Here is a 23,677-nt window from a genome sequence, read left to right on the forward strand (position 1 = left end):
CCCCACCCCTCTCCCAGGGTGTGGTTCAGGCATTCTCTCTTCCAACATGCCAGCCTCACTCCTTTCTCAGGACCTTGGTGCCTTGGTGCTTACTTGGAAACTTTGTTCCCCTCTGCTCGCATGGCTGGCTCCTTCTCAGAGCCAGGTTTCATCACAAATGTCCCTTCCATGTCCAGGGGAAGATTTCAGTCTGAAGTAGATCCCTGCACTCAGCTTCCCAGACGGCAAATCCATGCCAGTGCACTTCCAGAAAATACCTTCCGCAAATGTCTGGCTCACTTTGGCCTGATCTTGGGTCAACTTTTCTGCTCCTCACAGGGGACATGACAGAGAGGTGCCCAAGGGCCTGGAGGCCTTTGTCAGCCAGGAGGGTTGTGCCCAAGGAGCTGGTGCTGCCCTGGGGGTGGGTCAGACACCCCGCTGTGATGCCACCCACTGTTAACAGGACTGGCCTCCAATGCTACCATGTCCAGCGGACTCTTCCGGGCATCTCCACTCTGTTCCTGGTGTCCCTCTGTACTGGTACCTTCCCTGGCCCCCTGCTTGATGACTGTCCTAAGGGGGAAACCTTAAAGAAGAGAAAGACCCACAGAGGCTCCAGGGGCCCCCAGCGCTGTCCTTGATACACTGTATTCCCAGTGATTCCCAAGCAATCACCTCTCTGTTCAGCATAATCAAATGGTGGGGAGGGGGATGGGAATCCCACAGGAATAAGTCGTGCTTTCAGAACTGAAGGAGAAAAGAATTCCAAAGTCAGAATGAATTTCCGTGTTTTGGTCAGGGCAGGAAGTTTTTGGGAGGGAAATGGTTGGGAGGCAGGCGTGGCAGTGAACACACATCCACTTGGAAGAGTGCACGGGCCGTGGACGTACGTATGTGTGTGTCTGTGCGGCGGGTACGTGCTGTGGACATATGTGCCTCTTGCACGGTTGCTGTCATTTGGGGAACGGAGATTCAGGTACCTTGTTCTCCCTCTGGCCAAGAGGCCTATGGCCTGTCCTTGTGTAAAGATCGCACTAGGCATTTCCTGCTCTGGAAGACAGCCCTTCCTATTATCACTGTGACCATTACTATTATTAAAAGAAATGAAGCCTTGTAACCTGCTAGGCTGATTCTGATGATGGGAGTATGTATGTGCTAAATGCCTGGTTTCTCGGGGTGCCACCCCCACTGGGTTCATTCCTGGATCCCCAGCAGTCAACACAGTGCCTGGCGCACTAGAAGCTGTCGGCTTATATGTAACGGAAATAAGACAAGCACTAGTGGTACCCCTCTTTCCACAGGCCCTGGCTCCATGGCCAAAACCAAAGCCCGTCCCCCCAGTGGGAAGAGCTTCCTCTGCAGAACTGGTTGCAGAACTTGGCCTCCCAGAGGAGCAGCGGGAGGGGCCCTGCTTCCCTAGCCCAGGCTGGCCTTGGACACACCCTCCATCAACAAATCACTCCCCATCCACACCACCCCCACCCCGGCCATGGAGGAGAAGCCCACGCCGGAGCTGGCATGACTCTGCCCCATGGACTTAGAATGTTGTACATAAAATACTGAATTTTACACTTAAAGCTATCTATCAAAGGTTCCTCATCAGATCCAGGGGCAAGGATAGTTTTCCTCTGGGAAGGAGATGATTTTTTTAGCAAAGACAGGATATGTACAACGCACAACTGAATCACACAGTTATCAGAGATGAATTCTCTCTTTCCAAAGGCTCCAATAGGTGGGTCTGGGCACTCAAAGACCTCCCCATCTGCTCTCCTTCTCTGCCCTCCAGGACATAGGGAAAGGGTTGCTGGGATTCACAGTCTCACCAGGGGACATAGAGCCACTTCTGGATAGAATTCTCTAAGACTGTTTTTCCTTCCTTCCCTCTCTCTTTTATTTAGCTTTGCCAAGTATAGCTGTGTATGTTTCAGTCTTATGGTTAATGCAAATGTTTGCAAATAAGAGGCTTTTATACACTTATTCCATTCACTACTTATCAGACACCTGGGAATTCAACTGAAAAACAGTCCTTTATATGTAAGTGTTGAATCACTAAATTGTACACCTGAAATGAATATTAACAGCGTATGTTAACTCACTGGAATTTTAAAAAATTAAAAAAAAAAAGTAAAACAGTCCCTATTCTAGGATATCAACTTCCTGCAGGAAAGAGAGCCCCTTAGGCCCTCCAGCTCACCCGGGAGAGGCAGACAACACATCCCCTGGTGTAAAGGAGGATAGAGAGTCAAATCCAAATGGCTACAGCCTGCTCCCAAGAAGGCAAGGGATGCTCTCCTGAGGAGGGGAGATGGTGCTCACGTATTTCTCGTCTGGTTTGAGAAATACTTCAGTTCAAGTTAATTGCCCAAGGGCAAGTACTTGTATAATGCTGCGGGAGTCCCAATTTAAGACATCAGCAACCCTCTGTCATATGCAGAATAAACCCCGGCACTGGATGGCTGTCGTCTTTGTTGGCGACTTTGCTTTGGAGGTGTGCCCAGCACCTACACCCGTTTGACCGAATTTGCCAGGCTGACTGGTGCACTGGCTTGGGCTGGAGACTAGACTTCTCTATCACAGATAGCACTCTCTTCTGGTTCCTATAAGGCAGCTGACATTATAAGGAGGACAGGCCTTCTCCTTACAGTGCCCATGGGCTCAGCAGCCTACCTTTCTCTCCTTGTCACCATATTCGATGCCCAGAGTGTCCATGGCTCGGACGATGGCTGCCAGTGACTGGATGGTGTTGCTATAGACAACAGGCTTATACTGTTTCACGTCTTCTCCAGAGAAGCCATCTTCGTGGATGATCCTAGAGAAAAAGCACACAGGCCGTATCTGATGAGTGCACTGTTTTCACTTGGCACCAAGAGCCCAAGACCTGTCAAGCCTCTGGGGCCAACCTACTGGCTTAGCTGGCCGAGGGCAGGGTCCGACCTAGATGCGGAATTCCTGAGCTGAAGGAAGACTCTACCTGAATTACTGAAAATTCAGCAGGAAAACAGAATAGTGGCAAAAAGAAATTTAGTCTTTTTCCATTCCTTGTACACAGTGAGACAGATGGTGTCAGCAAGGAGCTGAGTGTACCTGAAAGTGCTTTGAACGGTGCGGGGGGGGGGGCAGGGGGGGCATACAGTAAGAATTCAATATATGTGAGCTGTTAGTATTTTTAAGCAAAGCTCAGGGTCTTAACCTAAATTTCCACTTAGAATTATGTTGATGAAGATGCCTGCAAAAAGCCTGCAAACGAATAATAATTTTTCTTTTGGGGAAAGCTCACAGTGCTTGAAGGTAAGAGGACTCACTTAAACGAACTGTCTTCATCTTTGACCATGGAAGACTCCACAGAAAGGGTGTACCTGCTCTTCCATCCTCGGCTGGGATTTGACTACCACGTCACCCTTATTCTGATGGCTCTGAACAGTGACACAGGGGACACATAGGTGACATTATAGTTCATAGTTCCCAGAGGCCTTGTGACACTCTCTGCTCTCCTGTTCTCAGGTTCCTCTGAGGTCAGGGGTAAGGCTAGATGTGCCCTAATGTCCCTTCTTCCTGCACACAGTACTCACTCAATACATGCTCACTGCTCCCCAGGTTCCAGAGAGGAGAGAAGGCTGGGAAGAGGTGATAAAACTAAAAGTTGGCACGGATTCTCTTCCGGTTGAAGTAATTAAGAAGGAGCGAATGGTATTGAAGACTAACCTTGGACAAGAGCCACCACCGCCCCCAAGATAACTGTGCACACTCTTCACGGGTCACGTGTCACTGTTCAGGATTGAATATGCCGTCCAGTACGGACATACATCAATCTAAGGGGTGAGGCTTCTCTTGCACCCCACCACAGCACCTTCCCATCCCTTCATTACCTTCAGAGCAGAAGGAAATCGCTCACAAATTCTTTTTTTTTAAAAGAGTTTTAATGAGATATAATCCACATGCCATACAATCCACCCACTTGAAGTGTGCAAGTCAATGTTTTTTAGTCCATTTACAAGCTTGGGCAACACTACAGTCTAATTTTAGAACATTTCGTCCTTCTCCAAAAGAAATCTTCTATCTATTAGTAGTCACTCCCCGCCCCCCATGCCTAGTAAGCAACCACTAATCTGTATTCTGTTTCTACAGATTTGCCTATTCTGGACGTATCATATAAATGGAATCATACACTACACAGTCTTTCATAACTAGCTTCTTTCACTTAGCCATGCTTTCCAGATTCATCATGCTATAGCATTTTCCAGTACTCCATCTCTTTTTATTGCCCACTTATATTCCATTGTATGGATATACCACATTTTATTTATCCAACCACCAGCTGATGGACACTAACAATTCTTGTAAAATTTGACTTGATACTGGGTGGTGAGTTTTTAGCTTGGGTTTCTCTAAGAAGCAGATCAGAATGACCCTTCTGACTTTTCTCAGACTTCTTTAACCCTAGATCCAAGTTTCTAGAGGGAAGATACACCCAGACTGGATCATTGGTGCACTACCCCAGAGGGATCTTAGAGGAAATTGGTAGCTCCCCCTGTAAACAACTAAAAAATGAGAAAATATATATACCAAGCAGTTTCAGGCACAGTACAGGACTGTGATCCTGAAGATAAGGGAAACAAATATGGTGAGTCCTCTGGTTGTGATGGCTTTCCACTTAGGAGTCATGTATCAGCCCTCAATGAAGGGAGGGAGAGCCCAAGCAGAGCAGAGCAGTCTTACTTAGTTGATGAGGTAAAGATCAAAATTCAGGAAGGCTGAGATAGCTGGGATTCCATGGGCAAAGCACCAGAGAGAAAAAAACCACAGAGAGACAGAGAGAGAGAGAGAGAGAGAGAGAGCTCTCCATGCATGACCAGGCATCTCTTTGAGTCTTGGGCTGAATAGGGTGGGACTGCATGAGCTCAGCAAGGAGCAAGCATCAGGGAGCTTATAAACTGGACACTTCCCAAAGCTCACCTAAGGCTGGGAGATGTACAAGTTCTGGCCAGGCAAAGTGGAGAGCCCTTATTAAACCCTGAGGACACTCAGCAGAGACTCCAGAAGGTTCATGCCATAGTAGTAGGGCTAAACTGGCCCTAGAGTAAAAGTTACTTCAGACGTGCCCTGACAAAGCTCAAAAATTAGATGCAAAAACATCAAGCTGATCTACAAGTAACTTGATTGCCTTAGAATAAAGTCCAACACTCTTTAAAGGAGGACAACAAAATTAGACACGTAACAATATAATATTTTTAATATGTTGCATCCTATACAAAATTCCTGGCTATGTGTAGGAGCAAAGGGTGACCCATAACCAGGAGAAAAATCAGTCAATAGAATCAGACTCAGGAGTGACAGAGATGATGGAAATAACTAGTAAGACTTTAAAAAGACCCATTTAAAATATTTTCAAGAAATTAAAGAAAAACATGGACATAATGAGTAGAGAAATGGGAGACATAAAAAGAACAGAATGGAGTGGCTAGAGACGAAATATCTGAGATAAAAATTTCACCGTATGGGATTAACTCCTGGAAGATTAGTGACCTTGAACAATAAGCAATGGAAATGATCCAAACTAAAGTAAAAAGAGGAAAAAGGCTAAAAAAAAAGGTATTGTGATATTTATAACATAAGTAAAACGAAAACTTACGCAACAATAGCACAGAGGATGGGAGGGATAAAATGGAAATATACTGTTGAAAAATTCATATACACGAAGCACTTAACAGTACAGCATGGTAAGTTAAGACATATAATATAAATTTTAGACAACTTAAAAGCTATATAAAAAAGCCCAGTGTTGCCCAGGCTCCAAGACCAGACTCCCCTCCGAGGGTGGGACACGCCGGGTGACCTGAGAGGAGCAGCTAGGATCTGTGACTCCCCATGATACCCTCTTACAGGAAGCCAGTGCAGTGAGTTTCTGATTCTTCATTCTGGTCCCTGGGCGTACTTTTCAGACCCTTCAGAATTTACCCCCACTCGGGACAGAAGTATAATTTTTTTCACCCATTAGTATCCGTCATGATAGCACCTACTAAGGCAGGGAGGCCAGGTTTTTTATTATACCTACTTGACATTAGAGGAAGTGAGCCTGAGAGAGATTAAGTAATTGGCCGAATGTCTTCTCTGTCTAGGAGTAGAGCACGGGTTCCCTAGTATACTTCACTTTTCTACCCCACCTCAGTCCTTGGGCTGGACTGGGTAGAAAACTACCTGGAAGGTCTCAGCCTGGTGCCCGGGCAGGGGGTCGGGGGGCTAAAATAAAGAAACTTCATGGGAGGTTTGCAGAAATGAGGCAATACAGGGAAAACTTGCTCCAATCACGACTACTAGTTCCATTACTTGTTCAAACGGGCGGACAGTAGCTTAGAATTGGGCTTCCTGTTTCAGGGTAGAATTTTATGTTGGCCTTTACCAAGTAGTAAGTATATTGGTCTTACTACCAGTAAGGAAAGTTGGATGATATAAGACAACACCAAAACCAAACCAAACCAAAACATACTATTAGTAATCCCTCCATTCAGGCAAAACACTGATGTTTTTAGTGTCAGCCCTAGTATTGCTTTCATGCCACCTTCCTCATCTTCTCCCCCCAACAGGGATTTGAGTCATATATCCTTAAAAGTATCACTTGAGGCCCCTTTATTTTCTATTCCCCATGTCATCCGGAGAGGCAGAGAAGAGCAGTGGGAGGCTGACTTCTTGGGCTCAGGAGCCAGACAGATGTGTGCAACCCCAGCTCTATCCTGATAAGCTGGGTATAACTGGTAAAGGATTTAAACCTTCAGGTCTTAGGTTTCTCCTGTACGACAAGCTGTTGTGAGGAATAAATGCAAAATGCCTACTATATAGTAAGTATATATAAATGATAGCTGTGAGTAGTGATAGTTGCATTCTAAAGCCAGAACCCCCCCCCCCCAGACAGAATTTCCTTCATTGGTATCAAGGACCAAAATAAGAACAGTGGTAGATGTTGGGGGATTTACTCTCTGCCTTCTGGGCTTTACATGTACCCTCTCATTTAATCTTCAAAACAAACCTAGGAGATGAAAACTATTATCATCTCTTTACAGATGAGAGAACTGAAGCTCAGAGAGACTAAGCCACTTACCTGAGGTCACACAGCTGGTAAGCATCAGAGTGTCATTCGAGACCCTACTTGTGACCACCAGACAGATGCGGAGAGGCAGAGCCGCTTCTGCCCTAGATCCCTGTATCCAGGATCCCAGAGGATCCAGAGATCTCACACACAAAGTGAGTATCAGAACATGTCCTATGGTATCAGTGCAAGGAGTGTGGGGCAAGGAAAAGAGGCGTCTGGTCAGGGTTATTTTTATTTATGTATATATGTACATACGTATGTACGTATGTATTTATTTATTTAAGGAGACTCCATTCCCAAAGTGGGGCTTGAACCCATGACCCTGAGATTGAGAGTCACATGCTCTACTGACTAAGCCAGCCAGGTGCCCCTGGTTAGGGGCTGGAGAGGCAGCCCAGGGGAGTCTAGGCTCTTGTGACAGCTTAGGTCTGAGCCCTAGAGGACATAGCACTAGGATTTGGAAAGCAGGAGTAAGGCTGCGTGTTACAGCTTAACGACAGTCAGTGGCATTTCCAGTACCATAGTGCAATAGCCCCAGAAACTGATCTTCATCCGAGGGTCAGATCACATCCCAGAGACATCCTGTGAGCCACTGGATCCAGTCATACCTGAAGCTAATCCTATCTCTACATTTTTGAGTGACAGAAGCCCAATCATTCTCCTAATTTGACTTGGGTTTCTGCCACTTACAACTGATAGAGTCGTGATAAAACATGCTTTGCACCTTGAGAACCACAATAAGCAGAGATCATCTCCTGCTAGACTTGTGTATTAATCTTCTGTCTTTACCACCAGCCTGTCAGCCCCTGGAAGTCAGGTACCATAGCCCAGCCATCTCGCTTCCTCTTCTCCGCGTTATTTGGCTCAGTGCTGGGCTCTGGACAGCACTCAGAGAAAGTGGGACATAACTATGTGAGCCAGGAGTAGACAGACGCACAAGCTCCACCCCTCTCCAAGGAGCTCACTAACTGGAGGCGGGTGTGTGTGTGTAAGTGTGAGTGTGAGTGTTGGGGTGGGGTGGGAATCCACCAGATTTCTTACGCCTGCAGAACCAGGCTGGCAAAGGGAAGCCAAGCTAGATGCTGCAATGGCGCCCACACCAAAGTCAGGGACCCTGAGGGGAGGACCAAGGGCTGACTCTGCAGCCCTGAGTGTTTGACTTTGGACAGGCGCCACCGGCTGGTCTCTGGAAAGTCTCAGGAAACCTGGCGAGGCAACTGCGGGAGGAGATCGCAAGTGGAAATGGGGAGAGAGAAGGAGGGTGGGAGGGAGAGCAGGTCTGAGATTTCTGGGCAGAGGCAAACAAGGAGGGACCCCCAGCCTCCCCGGCCTTGGCTCCTTGTCTCTGGGGCCTTGGGGACCTTGCAGGAGGCCTGAACTTGGGCTCTGCTCTCTGCTTTCCCCCCTCTCAGGACGCACTCCGTTGCAGTGAGACTCCCTGGGCACACTGGCCTTATATGGTCACAGAACCACAGGCTCAGGAGCTGGAAGGGACCGAGGAGGATCGTCTGGCCCAGCAGCCAGACAGCCCAAGTTGGAACCACAGATGCTTCTGAGATGGTGACAAATGCACCAACAACCAGTTTTACTCCCAGCTTCCGGTGGTTCAGAAACTTAACGGTCTGAAGTTGCTGGAACGCGTGATTTTCCATGCCATCTCCAGGCTAGACTGGATTCCTCTCCTCTGCTTCCCTTTCTCCTGCACTGGGGCTGTCTGTCTGTCCCCCACCATAGTCCTGTTAGGGATCTAGATTAAGGGGGTGCTTTGGGAGCCAGACTTGAGCTGTGGGACTGAGTAATTTAACTGCTTAGCGATTCAGCTCCCGCAGCTTTCCGTGGAGATGAGCCCGGTAACACTAATTCTCCTCTCCAGTTGTGCTGTGTAAAGGCCAAGTGCTGGGCATGGCAGGCACTTGATCGGTTCTGCTATTATTATTATTATTATTGTTGTTGTTGTATTTGGTAGGGGGGAGGTGCAGTTGGCTGGCTGTCCCCGTCGGTCCTCTTGAGGAGGGGCTGTAACCTGGGGCCACAGAGCAACATGGCCAGGAGGCCACGGGAGGACTACTGCCTGCAGGGAGCAGGCAGCCACAGCCTCAGCCGCAGAAAGGAAGATGGGGCAGGGAGAGGGGCTGTTCTCGGAACTGGAGTAGATTCGAACATCACAGGAGCAGCAGCGAGCTAAAAAGCTGAACTCCCTGATTTGGGGGCTGCTTAATGGTGTTACAAAATGTGTTTCTGATCACAGCCGAAGGTTCATATGCTGACTGTTTAGGTTAGAGTCAGTGTTGAGTGCCTCACTATGTGATCCCTGACAACGGTTCCCTGTGTCAGGGAGATGTGGTCAGCCGTGGGGCTATGGCCCTGGAGCCACACCCTTACCACGCAGGGGGCGGGGGTGGGGGTGGGGAGGACTTCCCTGGATGCACAGAACACATTTTTAACCCAACAGTGAATGGTGAGATGCCAGTAAGTCCATGACTCACACACAGCGATTAGGGGCTCCACAGAACCGATCGGACAGCATGGGGCCCGGACAGGACTGGAACATGAAAACACCAGGAGAGTATAATGTGTGTCCTGGAAAGCCACTTTTATAAAACTACATTTGTGTGTGATGATTTTGGTAGGAGGAAGGGGTTTGGAGGGAGTAGGAGGAAGGGGGGCGGATGCTTAACAAAATATTGTCAATAATCATTTTTGGGCAGTGGCATTCAGTGACTTTTTTCCTCTTTTATTTACATGTTTGTTTTGTTCCATTAAAAAAGCTTGCATTTGTTATTTGAAAGAACAACATATACTTCCCAGTGGGAAACAGACACTTCATGTCTAACCAGGGGCATTTCGGCCAGGGGAGAGGACTAGAGTCAAAAGGGGGAGAGTCATTAATCAAAAGAAAATTTCTGACATGTTTCACTTGGGTTCAGCCTGATGTAAGGTCTTATCAGACCTTGAAGCCCGTGAAGCCTGGTCTCTGCCTCCCTGGGGCCCTCCTTCTGGACGATAAGGTGCGTGTTGAGAACACCATTGCTAACGACATAAGGTGGTATCTGCCTAGGGCCAAATGAAAGGTCCCAACAGCCATTCCCTTCTCACCATGGTGAGGTCCTCTCTCGGCCTCCCTTGCAGCGATGAGTGACTGTGTGATCCAGTTCAAGTAAGACTGAAGGGAAGTTGGCTAGAAATGCCTCTGAGAAATGGTTTTCCTTCTTGGTCCAAAGAGAGAGGTTTTTGAGAACAGCTTTCCTGCCTCCCTACTCCACTGCTCCCCTGCTCCTGGCTGTCCCTCCACCGGCCATTCCCTGGCTTCTTGCCTCTCTACGTGATTGTGTAAGAAAGTGAATACTGGCACCATGGCAGCCATCTTGTGACCTTGAGGTTAAATGCTAGCATCCTGAAGATGGCAGATCTAAGGGCTCCAGGGGTTTCCCGGTGACACCACCGAATTGCCAAATCAATGCTGGGGCCATCTGATAACAGAGGGTGTGCTCCTACCACGGTGCCCTCTGCTGGGACAGGGAAATGTTCCTCCTTGGAGCCAACATAGAAATAGTCATTTTCCAGGCGGGAACCATTGACTTAGAGAGAAAAGACTTGCCTACAGGCACATAGTTAGCTTGTGGCAGAATTCCCAGAGGCCTCCCCATTGTGCCTCTGAATTCCTGTAGTGCTCCCGTGAGGAGGGGGATGGGTGGGTGACACTAGGTGAGAAAAACATCTATCGGTTGCAAAGCAGAAAGATTTTTTCCCCCCACTTCTGTCTTAAAATCTCTAGTTCCCAATGATTTGGAGGCTTCTTTCAGGGTATTCTGTAAGCATCTCTGTCCATTCATTCATTCACACATTCCCTAATGCACTTTCTACACACTGGGTAGCTACTACCCGCACGGTACCAGGGACTGGGGATCTCAGAGTGAACAGGAAGACACAATGGAGCTTGAATTCTACTGCAGAAGGTAGACACTGAATAAGCAATTTCACAAATGAGTAATTAAATTATAATTGGAGTAAATGTCACCAAGAAGAAAAATACCAGTGGCAAGAGATACAAGAGGAGGCCCTACAGCATGGGCTTGGCTGCACACACAGGGAGACAGGACTCCAGAGAGGGGGACCAGCACGTGCCAAGGTGGCCCTCTCTACGTGGTCCCTGCGTGTCTTCCAGAACCTCCTCCCCACCCCCAGCAGGCACACGGGGTACTAGGGAAATGGGTGCTGAAGGAACAGAAGCCTGGAAACCAGAGATCCCAGTCAGGAGGGCTGCTCTGGATCTGGTATGGGCGGAGGTCTGAGGTTTCCTCTGGAGGGAGGGTTCCACCCAACTTCCTGGAAAACCTGTAAACAGCAAGTTAACCCAGTGTGGGAAAGGTTGCAAAGACCGGCCAGCCTGAGAGTACTGGCAGGAACAGCAGACCACCTTGAGGGGAGGCACCCAGGGACAAGGGGCCTAGAGCACTGCTGAAAGCCCGACCTCTCCTCTTCCCTGGGGAAGCTCCCACCGACGGTTCTTGTGTCTACTTACACTTGACAGAGGGTCCAAGTGCCCTGCCCAGTGGGGTGAGACCTGCAGGAGAGACCCTGGCCCCTGAGTCTGTGGATGCCACCAAGAGTGAGGACTAAGCAGAGCGGTCAACAGGGGGCCAGAAGGTACTGTGTGTGCAGGGCCGGAGGTGGATGGGAGGTGGGTATTTCCACCTTGCAGCAGCCCCAGGTCCCTCGATGACTGGCTGACTGACTTCCTCCCTCCCTCCCTCCCTTCATTCCACGAATAGATAACGAGTACCTGTTAGGGGCTGGACACACCCGGACGCTCCTATTGCTAACAGTGTGGACTCGGGCAGGTTGTCAACCTCTGTGAGCCCAGGTCTCTATTCTGTCAAGTGGGGATAATGCCTCTGTCCGAGGGCAGTCAGCAGTATTAAAGAATGTGTGGGGAGGACCTGGCACCCGCTCAGGCCCATTAATTGCCAATTGCTGGTGTGATTTAAAAGTCACAGACCAGGATGCCTGGGTGTCTCAGTTGGTTAAGCATCTACCTTCGGTTCAGGTTGTGATCTCGGGGTCGTGGGATGGAGTCCCACATTAGGCTCCCTGCTCAGTGGGGAACCTGCTTCTCCCTCTCCCTCTCCCTGACACTCCCCTGGCTTGTGCACTCTCTCTCCCCTTGCTCTCTCTCTGGCAAATAAATAAATAAAATCTAAAAAAAAAAAGGTATAAAAGTCACAGACTGATCAGTACCAAAGCAGGGCTACACTTCTACTCTTGTCTCCTGGGTCTGGGTCCCTCTCCAACCCAGGGCAGCAGGGCCTTGACCTAAATGAATAAGGTGCTGGGGGCGGGGGGGGGGAGGTAGAGAATATCCATGTTCTGAATGACTGGCTCAGAGACCCCTGACTGGGCAGAGGTAAGATGTGTGTGTTTACAAGGTAACTATGCTGAGACCCTGATTTCTGATTTCCCAGAGCTCCAAGAGAGCTGAGCCAGAGGCCCTGGTGGGAGGTCAGAAGGTTTGCTCTGGTCTAAGCTTCCTTGAATAGCAGAGCCAGAACTGTCCTCAAGGGGATGGTTCCCTCTTCCTCCCATCCACAGAACTGACTACAATGTGTCAAGTGCTGTTCATACAGGCAGTGGTGAACAGGATGAACATAGCCCTTGACTTCAAAGGACTCCCTGTATAGCTGGGGAAGACAGAAAATAAAGAACTAAATGAATAAACATTATAGAGTGATAAACACAAAAAGGAAGAGTGATGGGGGTTAGAGTTAGGAGCCAGGAAAGGAGGTGGTGTATGAAAATGAGGCCTGAATGATGAAGACCAAACCTTACATATATGTGGGGAAGACAATTTTGAATAAAGAGAACAGCAAGTGCAAAGGCCCTGCGGCACCCTGTGCATTAGAAGAATGAAGAGCCAGTGGGGCTGTAATGGAGTAAGTACCAGGGATAATGAGGGCAGTGTAAGTTGTAAAACTTATATTTTTTCATAATATGCATTAAAACAAACTGCCACCTATTAAAAAAAAATGTTTCCCCCATAAACCATTGTGAATTCTGCCATTGGTTCTGCTCTAGGTGTGGATCACTTTTAAATGGCAGCTCTCCCTCCTCCTTCCCTGACTTCTCCAGCTCTGATGAAAAGGCCTGTTGTTGGAACACTTAGGGATTCCAACTTATACAGCTAAGCAAAAAAGAAAGAAAAAAAATCAGCCATCATCCCACCACCTGCAGGGAAGCACCATCCACATGTTAGTGTATATTTCAGTCCTATTATCTGAGAGCCCATAAGTGTACTGTCTTCTGAAGCAGAATCACACGGTGTGCTTCCGTATCACCCAGCAGTTGTCACTGGCTGCTTGGTGTCCCATCATCTGATTGGGGCCTGAGTCATTCAGCTGTGCCCCAATCAGCGGACTCTCGGGTTGCTTGTGGATGGGAGCTTGCCCCAGCTTCAAAGTCAGCTGTTGGGGACGCTGCCTGACCATGAGACCATGTCTCCTAATAAAGGCAGAAAGCTACAAAACCTGGACGGGACAAGCTAAAGCCTGGGTGACCCCTGGCCTTCTGGGCTGGGCTCGAGCAAAGCATGTGAGCACAAATGGGACCTTTCAACTAGAAAGGAGAAGAAAGATCCAACTTAAAATCTAGCTATTTCATGGTGGGATGAAGTTGTATGGTTTGAGAAAAGTTATTTAAAAAATAGATGAGATCCCTTAGTAATTAAGACTATATTTAATACTTGATATTCTTAGAATAACATAGAATAGAAGGGTATTTAAAATAATGGTATTAAACCAATCAGTCCCCCGGGGGAATGACTGGTACAAAACAAGGGATATGTCCTGTTGACAGTGACTTGCAGAAATCTGTTATAAAGATGCCAGTTTTAATAAGGGGTAGCTCGGGCCAGAAGCAGTGATGTCAGCTGCCAATTGTCACCAGACAGAGCCAGGGGCAAGGCCAGGACTTGTTGTGATTCCAGGACAGAGCCTCTGCTGCCATTATCTGGAAAACAGAGTGGACCTTGCCCTTTCCCAAGACTCTTGGTGCTGGGGGTGAGGGGGGTCGCATGCCAGCTCTCATTCCAGGAGGGTGTGACGCTCAGAGCACTGCCTTCTAGAGCCCTGTTCCATTTTCTCTTCATAGCAGAGGGGCTGGTCTGAATCCTGGGACCCTGGCCTTGGATTAGAGACGTATGTCATGTCTTGGACTTGGAGACAGAAGACCCAGGTTTTTAGGCAGTGTGACCACTAACAAGTATCACAACCCCAGGTCAAGCGGGCAGAAGAAGTGCCCGGAGAGCGGGGGAGTCCGGCCTAGCCCTCTTTGGTTAGCACCATCACCTTGGCCTGGGGCTCCACCTTGGTGCTAGAGGTGCTCCCCACTACGAGGATAGCCTTGGCTTCCTAATCCAGTGTTTTTAGGAAACGCTCCATTTACTGTGATGGCTTAGGCCCCAGTTTGCTCAGGAGACCTGAGCCTTGGGTCTACCTTTGACCAGGTCTGCGAACTTGGACATGTCCCACAGGTCTTGTTCACCAACCATACTGCCCCAAGCAGTGCCTAGACATCATGAATGATCAGTTAACGTTGGCTGAGGGTGCTGAATGAAACGCGATTGTTTAGGAACTCTTCAGCTCTAAAATGGTGGCTCTACACGTGACTCCTTCCTGGGAAGGTAGCTGGCCTTTAAATTGTGGACCAGGATGAATGTGCTTTCCCAACCCACCCACTACCTCCACCCCCGGCTGTAAATCCCATCTCCCAACCTTGGGTACTGACTGGTCTTCCTCCTTAGGAGCCAGAATCTGTGGCCCTTTTCCTACCAATGTTAATTAGAATTACTCCCTCACTCACTGATGTGAGTTCATTCCCTTTTATCCCTGACCTTGGTTCTCACGGGTTTTCTACGAGTCAGGACATACAGACACCCTATGTTGCCCACTCTACGTTCACTTCCCAGAAAATCCAAAGCCACTGTGTTAAATTCATTGGTTATGTTGCGAAGACATGACAGAGAGCTTTATGGCTTCTGAGCCCTTTTTACCATGCCTTATGTAAAGACGTGAGCTTTCATTAAACACAGTAAGAAGAGCCTGGGAGTGAGGCAGATTGGTTCAATGTTGATTTTACTGCCTAAATCTAAGGAACATTTCTGGTTTCCCATCTGCCCTATTAGGGCAGCTGCTAGATTGCCCTTTCTTCTGCTGACATAATGAAATGAAATATTCTTATTAGTTCAATGTTTCATATATGAATAATATACATTGGGAGGCCGTGTGCACAACTTTTTAATTATATTTTGTGGAAAAGGCACAAGTGAGGCTGCAAAGCTCTGCTCATCTTGCTCAGTCCTTGGGGAAAAAACAAAACCAAACCCTTCTCCCCACCTGTCTACCGAATGTTTGTTCATTATTTATGATCCCTGTTCAATAGCTCTGGATCCGGTCTCAAGAAGCACAGGAAAGGAGACAAGAGCACTCGAGCCCACCGTCTCTGGCAGACAGCTCAGAGACAAGACGTTCGCCAGCTCGAGCCACCTAAGCTTCTCCTCTTCCAGCCCCAGGATGACAGGCTCTGTCATCCAGGCAGTCCAGGTGGGACTCTGACAATCTGTGGGAGGGCTCCTATCTGGGTTCCTCGCGGCTCCCTTGCCACTCGCTGTGGGGTGCAGGGGTGACTCACTGCAGATTCCGCCTATGAGCAAAGACGAGCTTTGTAAATGGCACATGAGGGCTGTCGCGGACATCTGCTGTTTTTGTTTGCCCGACTTCTACTCTCCCCTCCTTTGGAGAGCACTAGCCTTCCTCCCACCATGGGGACTCTCCCGATCTCTAGTCTAAGTTCCTGGGGTGAGCCCCTGCTCCCCACCTGCCCAGTCAGGGTAGCACATCCCTGGATCTCGACATGTCTGGCTACTCAGGTACACGAGTCGATGGCGTTTCCTTCCATGCCTCAGCCACACTGAAATGATAATGACAGCAGAGCCCTCAGGAGTTTGTTTAGAAGGACGGTGACAGGACACGGGACAAGCTGAGCCGACTTCCTGATCTGAAAGGGGTTGTCTAGTTCCTGCTTAGCTTCTCGGGGCTCTGAGGGCTACGACACTACAGGAAAGGATGGACCCCAACCCCACTTCGCCAGTGACCAAGCCAGGTTGCCGGTCACTTTGTCCTGTAGGCATTTTCAGGGGCCAGCGGCTCCCCAAGCACTGTCCACTGCCCTGCAAGCCCAAAAAAGCATCAGGAATGTCATTCCTCTTGCTTCTCTCCTAGATTACAGACCTTGACAGCCCGGAAAAGGCTTTTCACAGGCTCTTGGGTTTTCCCCTTCCTGTTCTTTTTTAACCAGGGTTTGTTTTTCTTCCACTTCTTACCATGTGATTGGGAGGAAGGACACCAAAACACCACCACCAACTTGCAGAGACAAAGTGGCATGAGAAGAGTCCCCCATTCTCTACTTCAGGTGGCTTAGCATGCACTCAGGGGACAACTCGGAGATCTGCCATGGACCTCCCCCACCCCACCATCTTCCCGGACGGCAGACAATGCTAGGTGAGTGTTTTATTCTGAAACAAAGAGATAAACAAAAAGCACCCTTCTCAGATCTCTACCTAGGAGAGTTCAAGGCAAAAGGTAGAGATCAGGGCGCCTGGGTGGCTCGGTGGATTAAGCCGCTGCCTTCGGCTCAGGTCATGATCTCAGGGTCCTGGGATCGAGTCCCACATCGGGCTCTCTGCTCAGCAGGGAGCCTGCTTCTCCGTCTCTCTCTCTGCCTTCTTCTCTGCCTACTTGTGATCTCTGTCTGTCAAATAAATAAATAAATCTTAAAAAAAAAAAAAAAAAAAAGGTAGAGATCACCAAAATAGGGCTCTTTGGGGGGAAGTCACAATGTCCGCTGGGGGCAACGCTTGTGGTAATGTCTGCCAAAAGCAAGTCTGAATCCACATTCCTCTCCAAGGTAACTCATGTCTCCCTCAAAGCAAACAGCAGCGGTCAGTTGTCATGCCAGCTTTTGCCGGACACAGACGGCCACGTCTGTACTCGGGTCCCTGAGCCTTTCTGTACCATGTTCTTCCGGTTCCCTCTGCATCATCCCTTTATTGAGTCTTTAAAAGAAGGTGAGGGAGGGGGCGCCTGGGTGGCTCAGTGGGTTAAAGCCTCTGCCCTCAGCTCAGGTCATAATCCCGGGGTCCTGGGATCGAGCCCCACTTTGGGCCTCTCTGCTCAGCAGGGAGCCTGCTTCCTCCTCTCTCTCTGCCTGCCTCTCTGCCTACTTGTGATCTCTGTCAAATAAATAAATAAAATCTTTAAGAAAAAAAAAAAAAAAAAAGAAGGTGAGGGAGAATTCCAGGTGAAGGCCTGTCTTGCCAGACCAAGAGAAATATAGTCACAGAAAAACAGAGCAAACCCAGCCTGGCCAGCCTTCCTTCCCTGGCGGTGGCCGTGGCCCAGAAAGGATGCTAGTCTCTGTGTGGTGGAATGAAACGGCCCTGCCGTGGCCTCTGGGGCTTCCCACCCCAGCCTTTCTCAAGCAGATGGAAGCTCCTTGTTAATAACCGCTAAGGTATGGTCACAGCCCAAAAAGGAGAGTCCACAGAAATCACTTTGTGGGCTTCCACATCCATTCCCCTCTCTAGGGATGCTGGGGTGGGGTGGTGTGTTCTGCTCTTATGGCCGAAGTAATACATTCAGCCTGCAGGCGGGAGCCCGGCTGTGCCCTCTTGGCCGATTTTTGCCTCAGCTGGGCTTAACATGCAATGGAGTTGGGGCTCCATCGATGGCTCTGTTGCTCACCTGCGAGGCCGACAGGAGGATATGTAGTTCCCGATCCCTCACAGTCTCCAAGCCTGTTCTGAGAAGACCGGCTTCTGGGCCAGTGACTAGCAGATGAGGGACTGTGAATGTGAATCAAGCCTGAAATTGGCAGACTGAAATCAAACGTTCCAAGCAAGATGGGCCTCTCAAGCTACCATCCTGGGAATCCACTGCTTGGTCAGATGTTCACGAGCATCTCAGGTAAAGACGAAAGAGACATGCACACTGCTTACTGTCTGAGCTCTCTCGAATGCATGCCACTCAGCACACAGGGGGCAGTGAGGCTGAGTCGCGGGGAGCAATGGTGGCACCCGTTGAACCCTCACAGGCTAACAACATGTGCTGAGGGCTTCACCGACATTCAAACCTTCACTCCTTCCAGCAGATCCTCGGACCTCACCTCCCGGCACCCAGCCTTAGGGAACAGTTTAGTTTTCTCGAGGAAACTGGCTAACAGAGAAGTTGAAGAGCTGTCCCAGGGTCAGGAAAGGCAGGTCTTCCAAGTCAGAGCCAGTGTGAAACCTGACTGTTGAGACCTCTTCTTAATGTGGAAACGCCTTTCCCCCTCCTTTCCAGTTGGCAGTCCTCTTGCCCCTCATCAGCCCAGTCTCCATCCCCCGACTGTGCTGTAAGGTCATCAGTGCTTCTTGGAAATGGTGATTCACAGACTTTCCATAGAGTGGTTGGGGGCTCTAAATCTTATCAAATGAACCTGTATCCTGGCTCTTCTTCTTCTTCTTCTTTTTTTTCCCCCAAAGTATTTTATCTATGTATTTATTTGAGAGAGGGAAAGAGAGCACGCGAGTGGGAGGAGGAGCAGGAGACAGGCAGACTCCCCACTGAGCTCAGAGCCTGATGTGGGGCTCGATCCCAGGTCCCAGAGATCATGACCTGAGCCCAAACCAAGAGTCAACGCTTAACTGACGGCTCCATCCAGGCGTCCCAGGCGTCCCGGGGCTGGCTCTTCTGCCGACCCCTCCCAGCCCTGTACCTGCTCCACTCAACGCCCTCTACCTGATACTTCTATTCCTTGTGATGCGTCTCCACTCTCTCACTGGGCTGAATGCCCCAGAGGCAGACACGAGGTTGCGGGAGGTGTGGACGACAAAAGAACGGGTGGAATATGTCCGGGAAGATCCCTGCCCCTGCCAGGTGGCTCTACCACATTCACTCCCGCTCGTTACCACCAGGGCCAACTGCTGAGACAACTGCCCTAGGGTACTTCTGCACCCCTGTGCTCTGAGCTCCTACAAGCTTGCTCATCAGGATGGTCTGGGAGCCGTGTGGTTAGGGACTGGGAAGGCTGGTGGGAGGGGCAGAATGTACACACAATTTGTGTCCAGCATTGGACACAAATAGGACTGCCGAATTCAATTCAGTAAACACCTCCTAACACCCCCGAAGTGCAAACAAGGCATGGTCCCTTGTCTCTTCGGTGTGTGGGGAGGTGGCATTCCTGCAGTGTGTGAGGCTGATGGTGCGCTGGGTCTAATTTTGATGTGTGGCTCCGATTCCTGGTGGGCCTTCCTGGGTGGTGCTGCCTATGCCCTTGGAAGGCTCCAGCCTTCCCCAGCTCCAACATGAACTTGCAGACTTGCACGGCTCGCAGATCATCCTTGGGGTTCTCCCAATGGCCGTACAGGAACGCGTAACCAAATATTCAGCTGTAGGGGCGGGGGTCTGTTGTTGCAAGCCATACTCTGAGCCTCAAATAATGGGCCATCGGAAGCCAAGTGTGTGCCTGGCAGTGCTTTCTACAAAGAACAAAGAGCTGTGTGCAGGAGCAGCTTGGACCGAGCTGTCGCCTCAAAATGAGAAGCGCCAACGGGGCTCAGGGGCCAGAGCTAAAACGGGGCTCCCCTGTCCAACCTCAGACGAACCCCTCTCCCCGTCCTGCTTTCAGGCAAGAGGCACGGCGCGCACTCATCCCTCATTGCTCTTGAAGAAGACGAAAACTATGCGTCTGTTTCCCTGCGCCCCTCAGTCTCTTTAATGGGGAGGGCTGCCAGTCCCCAACACCAGCTCCCAGGGAAGCTGTGGGGCCACAGCTCTGGGTTGTCCTGCACAGCAAGTCCCAGGACGTCAGGAATATTATCACTGCCCTTGCTTTCATGAACCAAATAAAGGTGAGACGGCTGAGTGAGGCCATTCGTGGAAAAGGCCTGCTGCCTCCCACTGCTGGAGGGACAAAGCGAGGGGTTTCCTGGTCTAGCTGCTGTGCCACTGCCTCTCACAGCGATGAATAACCAATGCTTCCTTTTAAGTTCTCTCAGCATTTCTACAGATACTATTTGAATAATAACAGCTCTTACTGATTAAACACTAACTTTGGACTAGGTATTTACATATATTATCTCACTGGATCCTCATAACAGATCTCAGGGATGAGTAACACAGTTATCCCCATTTTACAGATAAAGACACTGAGGCTTAGGGAGGTTAACCAATTCTTTGGCCAATGTTGCAGTGCTGATAAACGGTAGAACGGGGGATTGAAACAGAGGTTCCTCCATTATCTCCATTCCAATGGCCCTGATAGTGGCCCTATTTTCCAGTAATGGGGGGAGATACAAATATTAGGGTGACCAGCTAGCCCCCTGTCCCAGAGCAAAGGCCTCAAACTGGCCATTTGCATCCTGGACTTGGGCCAGAGAGAGAGAGATGTGTTTTGTTTGGTCTGCAATGGTTTTGAGTTTTTTGAGTTTGGTTTTGTTTTTTATTGGAGCAAATGTATATGAATCAGGAGATTTCATTTTTGGCTTCGGGAAAAAGCTGGACAGGCTGATGTGCCTTTTTGGATAGGACCTGAGTCTGGTCACCTGCTGTGGGGCAGGGCCAGGGTGCTCTGGAGACCAAACAGGTCCTACCAATCTGCCACCCTCAGCTATGGCCCACTGGCCCTGTCGGCACTGTCACCTCTTCAAAGAGCTGCTTAAGTGACATTAGCCACATGTTCCTGGCAGAATAAACATTCCCAGCATGTTAGTAGGAAGGAAAAGTGCTAAACTCATGGCAGGTTTCTTCTTCTCCTCCTCCCTCTCCTTTTTTTTTTTTTGTTGTTGTTGTCCTAATAAATATGGGTAGTAGTCAGGAATTTGACAGGTCCAGTGAATCTGGAACATGTAGTAGGAACCATGTTCAAACTTGTGAAACAGGTCCACCTTGCTTCCATCCTTTCAGTCAGCCTTGTTGGATGATTCCACACCCCCTACGGATCTGACAAGATGCATAGCCAACCCGAAGGCTCTGCACAGCTGGAAGTTTGGCCACAGGCCAGGTCTGCACTTAAGTAAGTGCTGCTGGGTTAGACGCATGGAACACTAATGACAATCACGTGGCCCCCGCTGCCGAGAAGTGGTCCAGAAGTGATGGGAAGCAAACCTCTTGAGTTAGCCAAGGCACTTGGCCAACAAGTGGGAAAGGTACCTATGCACTGGCTGACTGTGAGGAAGGAATCCAATCTCTAAACAATGCAATGCCCCCAGGGCTCAGGCTTTGGATTGCCTATCAACATTTCCACTTACTTTTTTTTTTTTTTTTAAAGATTTTATTTATTTATTTGACAGAAAGAGACACAGTGAGAGAGGGAACACAAGCAGGGGGAGTGGGAGAGGGAGAAACAGGTTCCTCGCTGAGTAGGGCACCTGATGTGGGGCTCCATCCCAGGACCCTGGGATCATGACCTGAGGCAAAGGCAGATACTTATAGACTGAGCCATCCAGGTGCCCCTCAATATCTCCACTTAGATTTGCACGAGGCGCTGCAGACCAAAAGGTCCCTCACTGAACTACTGATTTTCTTTCTAAATCTCCTCCTCTGTCAGCCTTCCCCACCCCAGCTAAAGGCAAATACTGTTGCCTACCAAAGACTCTGAGCATGCCACCTGATCTCTTCTTGTTAAAACGCAGATTAATAAGTGTTAAAGAAGTGTCAAAGACATAGTAACACCAAATTCAAGAATTTCTATTTTTCATAATCAGAAGAATGGAAAGAGAACTGAAAAAACAGAACAAAAACTTGCCCACCATGGGCTTCACTGTAACTGAACACTGTGTCCCTGTTACTAGAATAAATCATCTGAAGGGTCATCAACAGCTCCCAGCCCGCAATGCAAGGGACCCTGGAACAAATGGTTCTGGAATCTAGTCCAGTGTCTAATTTGATTCCAGCAGATAGAAGAGTGGAGGGGGTTTTGGGGGCAAGGGGCTGGGTGATAAAATCCCTGGGCATAATGACAGCCTGCCCCTAGGAAGGAAAGCTCAGGGATTATCCAGTCTCAGCTGACCCACAGGAAACAGAGAGGATGACAATGACTCTGAAAACAGAGCAACCTAAAGGAGATTAGCATCTCCGATCTATCTGCCCATCCTGAATCAGAGAACTGCTGAGGCTTTTGTGGTGGGAGTATGTATGGAAGATACGGCTGAAAAACTGGTGTGGGGATCTCTCCCCTTTATTTGAAGACCTACTTCACAGAATATCAGAGCAAGGAGCAAAAGCTGGGAAGAGCCTACCCAAGGGAGGCCTGTGGAACCCAGTATGTATGTGGGAGTTGGGGAGGAGTGTTGGGAGGGGATCTTTGCTTGACTGGCCCAGGTATCCCTGGAGCCCAGGGGGCCAAAAAGTAGCAGAACACATGGGCTGCATACCACCTGACCCTCTGCCTCTGGGGCTGAAAGAGAACAGGGAGGCCAAGGGGGAAGGATTTTTTCAGATGACCCAAGAGCATGCTGGTGGCTCACCCGCCTTGACACTCCTGGCCACGAGGGCAAGGGTAGCTCCACTCCCCAGCGGAGTGTTATCGCTGGGGCACCACAGTAGTCTCCACAACTGGAGGCACCAACAAAGAACAAAGACCACTCACAACAGGCTTCCAAGACCCACTAGCAGAAGATCAATCAGGATAAGCAGTGCACACATGTGCTGAAGGAGGGCTGCTCCAAGAGACAAAGGACAGTCAAACAGAAAATCACATGTGCCTTTAAGCAATTCAGGGCACACATGAAAGACTTACTGTATATTAAAAAAAAAAAAAAAAAAAAAAAGTCTTGCCAACTATAGTAGGTGAATTCCTGTTGAGATGTGAGTTAGTGGCCTGGAAGACCAAATGGAAAAACTCTCCAAGTCTAGAGCCAAAATACAGAGACAGAATTCATGAAAGAAAAGATAAAAGGCCTGGAGGACAGACCGATGGAGGAGAGCCAGTAATTAAAATGACAAATAGAAGAGAATTCTCCTGTGTTGAAAAAAGACCTGAGTCTGCAGACTGCAAAGAGCTCACAGAGTTCCAGGAAGGATGACAAGAAGAAACATACACATAGGCTATCCCAGGAAAGTTCCTGAACTTCAAGAATGAACACAAAACTTTAAAAGCTTCCAGTCAGACTTGATTTCTGCTCAGGTCAGGATCTCAGCATCATGGGGTTGAGCCCTGTGTTGGGCTCTGTGCTTAGTGCAGAACCTGCTTGAGATTCTCTCTCCCTCTGCCCTTCCCCTGTGTGTTTTTTTTTTTTTCTCTCTCTCTCTCTCTCAAATAAATTAATTCTTAAAAAAATAAATAAATAAAAGCTTCCAAACAGAAAGAACATATTGCCTACAAGAAAACAAAAAAATCAGAGTGACATCAGGCTTCTCATCTGAAGCACTAGAAGCTAAAAGAGCATGGAATACCATCTATAGACTACTCGGGAAATAGAACCGAATCCCCTCAAATACTCTGCCCATCATTTTTCATGGCAAAAGATATTTTCAGGTATACAAGAATTCACAGAGTTTACCACTGACACATGAAAAATAA

The 23,677-nt window shown here is 48.9% G+C and overlaps 1 protein-coding gene across 2 annotated transcripts in view; it reads right to left on the bottom strand.

The window, feature by feature from the left end:
* The window catches only part of GNAO1 (G protein subunit alpha o1), a 166,323-nt gene that overhangs the window by 79,974 nt on the left and 62,672 nt on the right, over window positions 1–23,677 (bottom strand). For both annotated transcript variants that reach the window (XM_082712514.1, XM_082712515.1), the window contains exon 3: window positions 2,650–2,791. In XM_082712514.1, coding sequence (XP_082568640.1) covers window positions 2,650–2,791 — 142 coding nt within the window. The remainder of the gene's footprint in view (window positions 1–2,649; window positions 2,792–23,677) is intronic.

Source organism: Mustela nivalis (assembly GCF_964662115.1).
Source record: "Mustela nivalis genome assembly, chromosome: 18".
Classification (NCBI taxonomy): Eukaryota; Metazoa; Chordata; class Mammalia; order Carnivora; family Mustelidae; genus Mustela; species Mustela nivalis.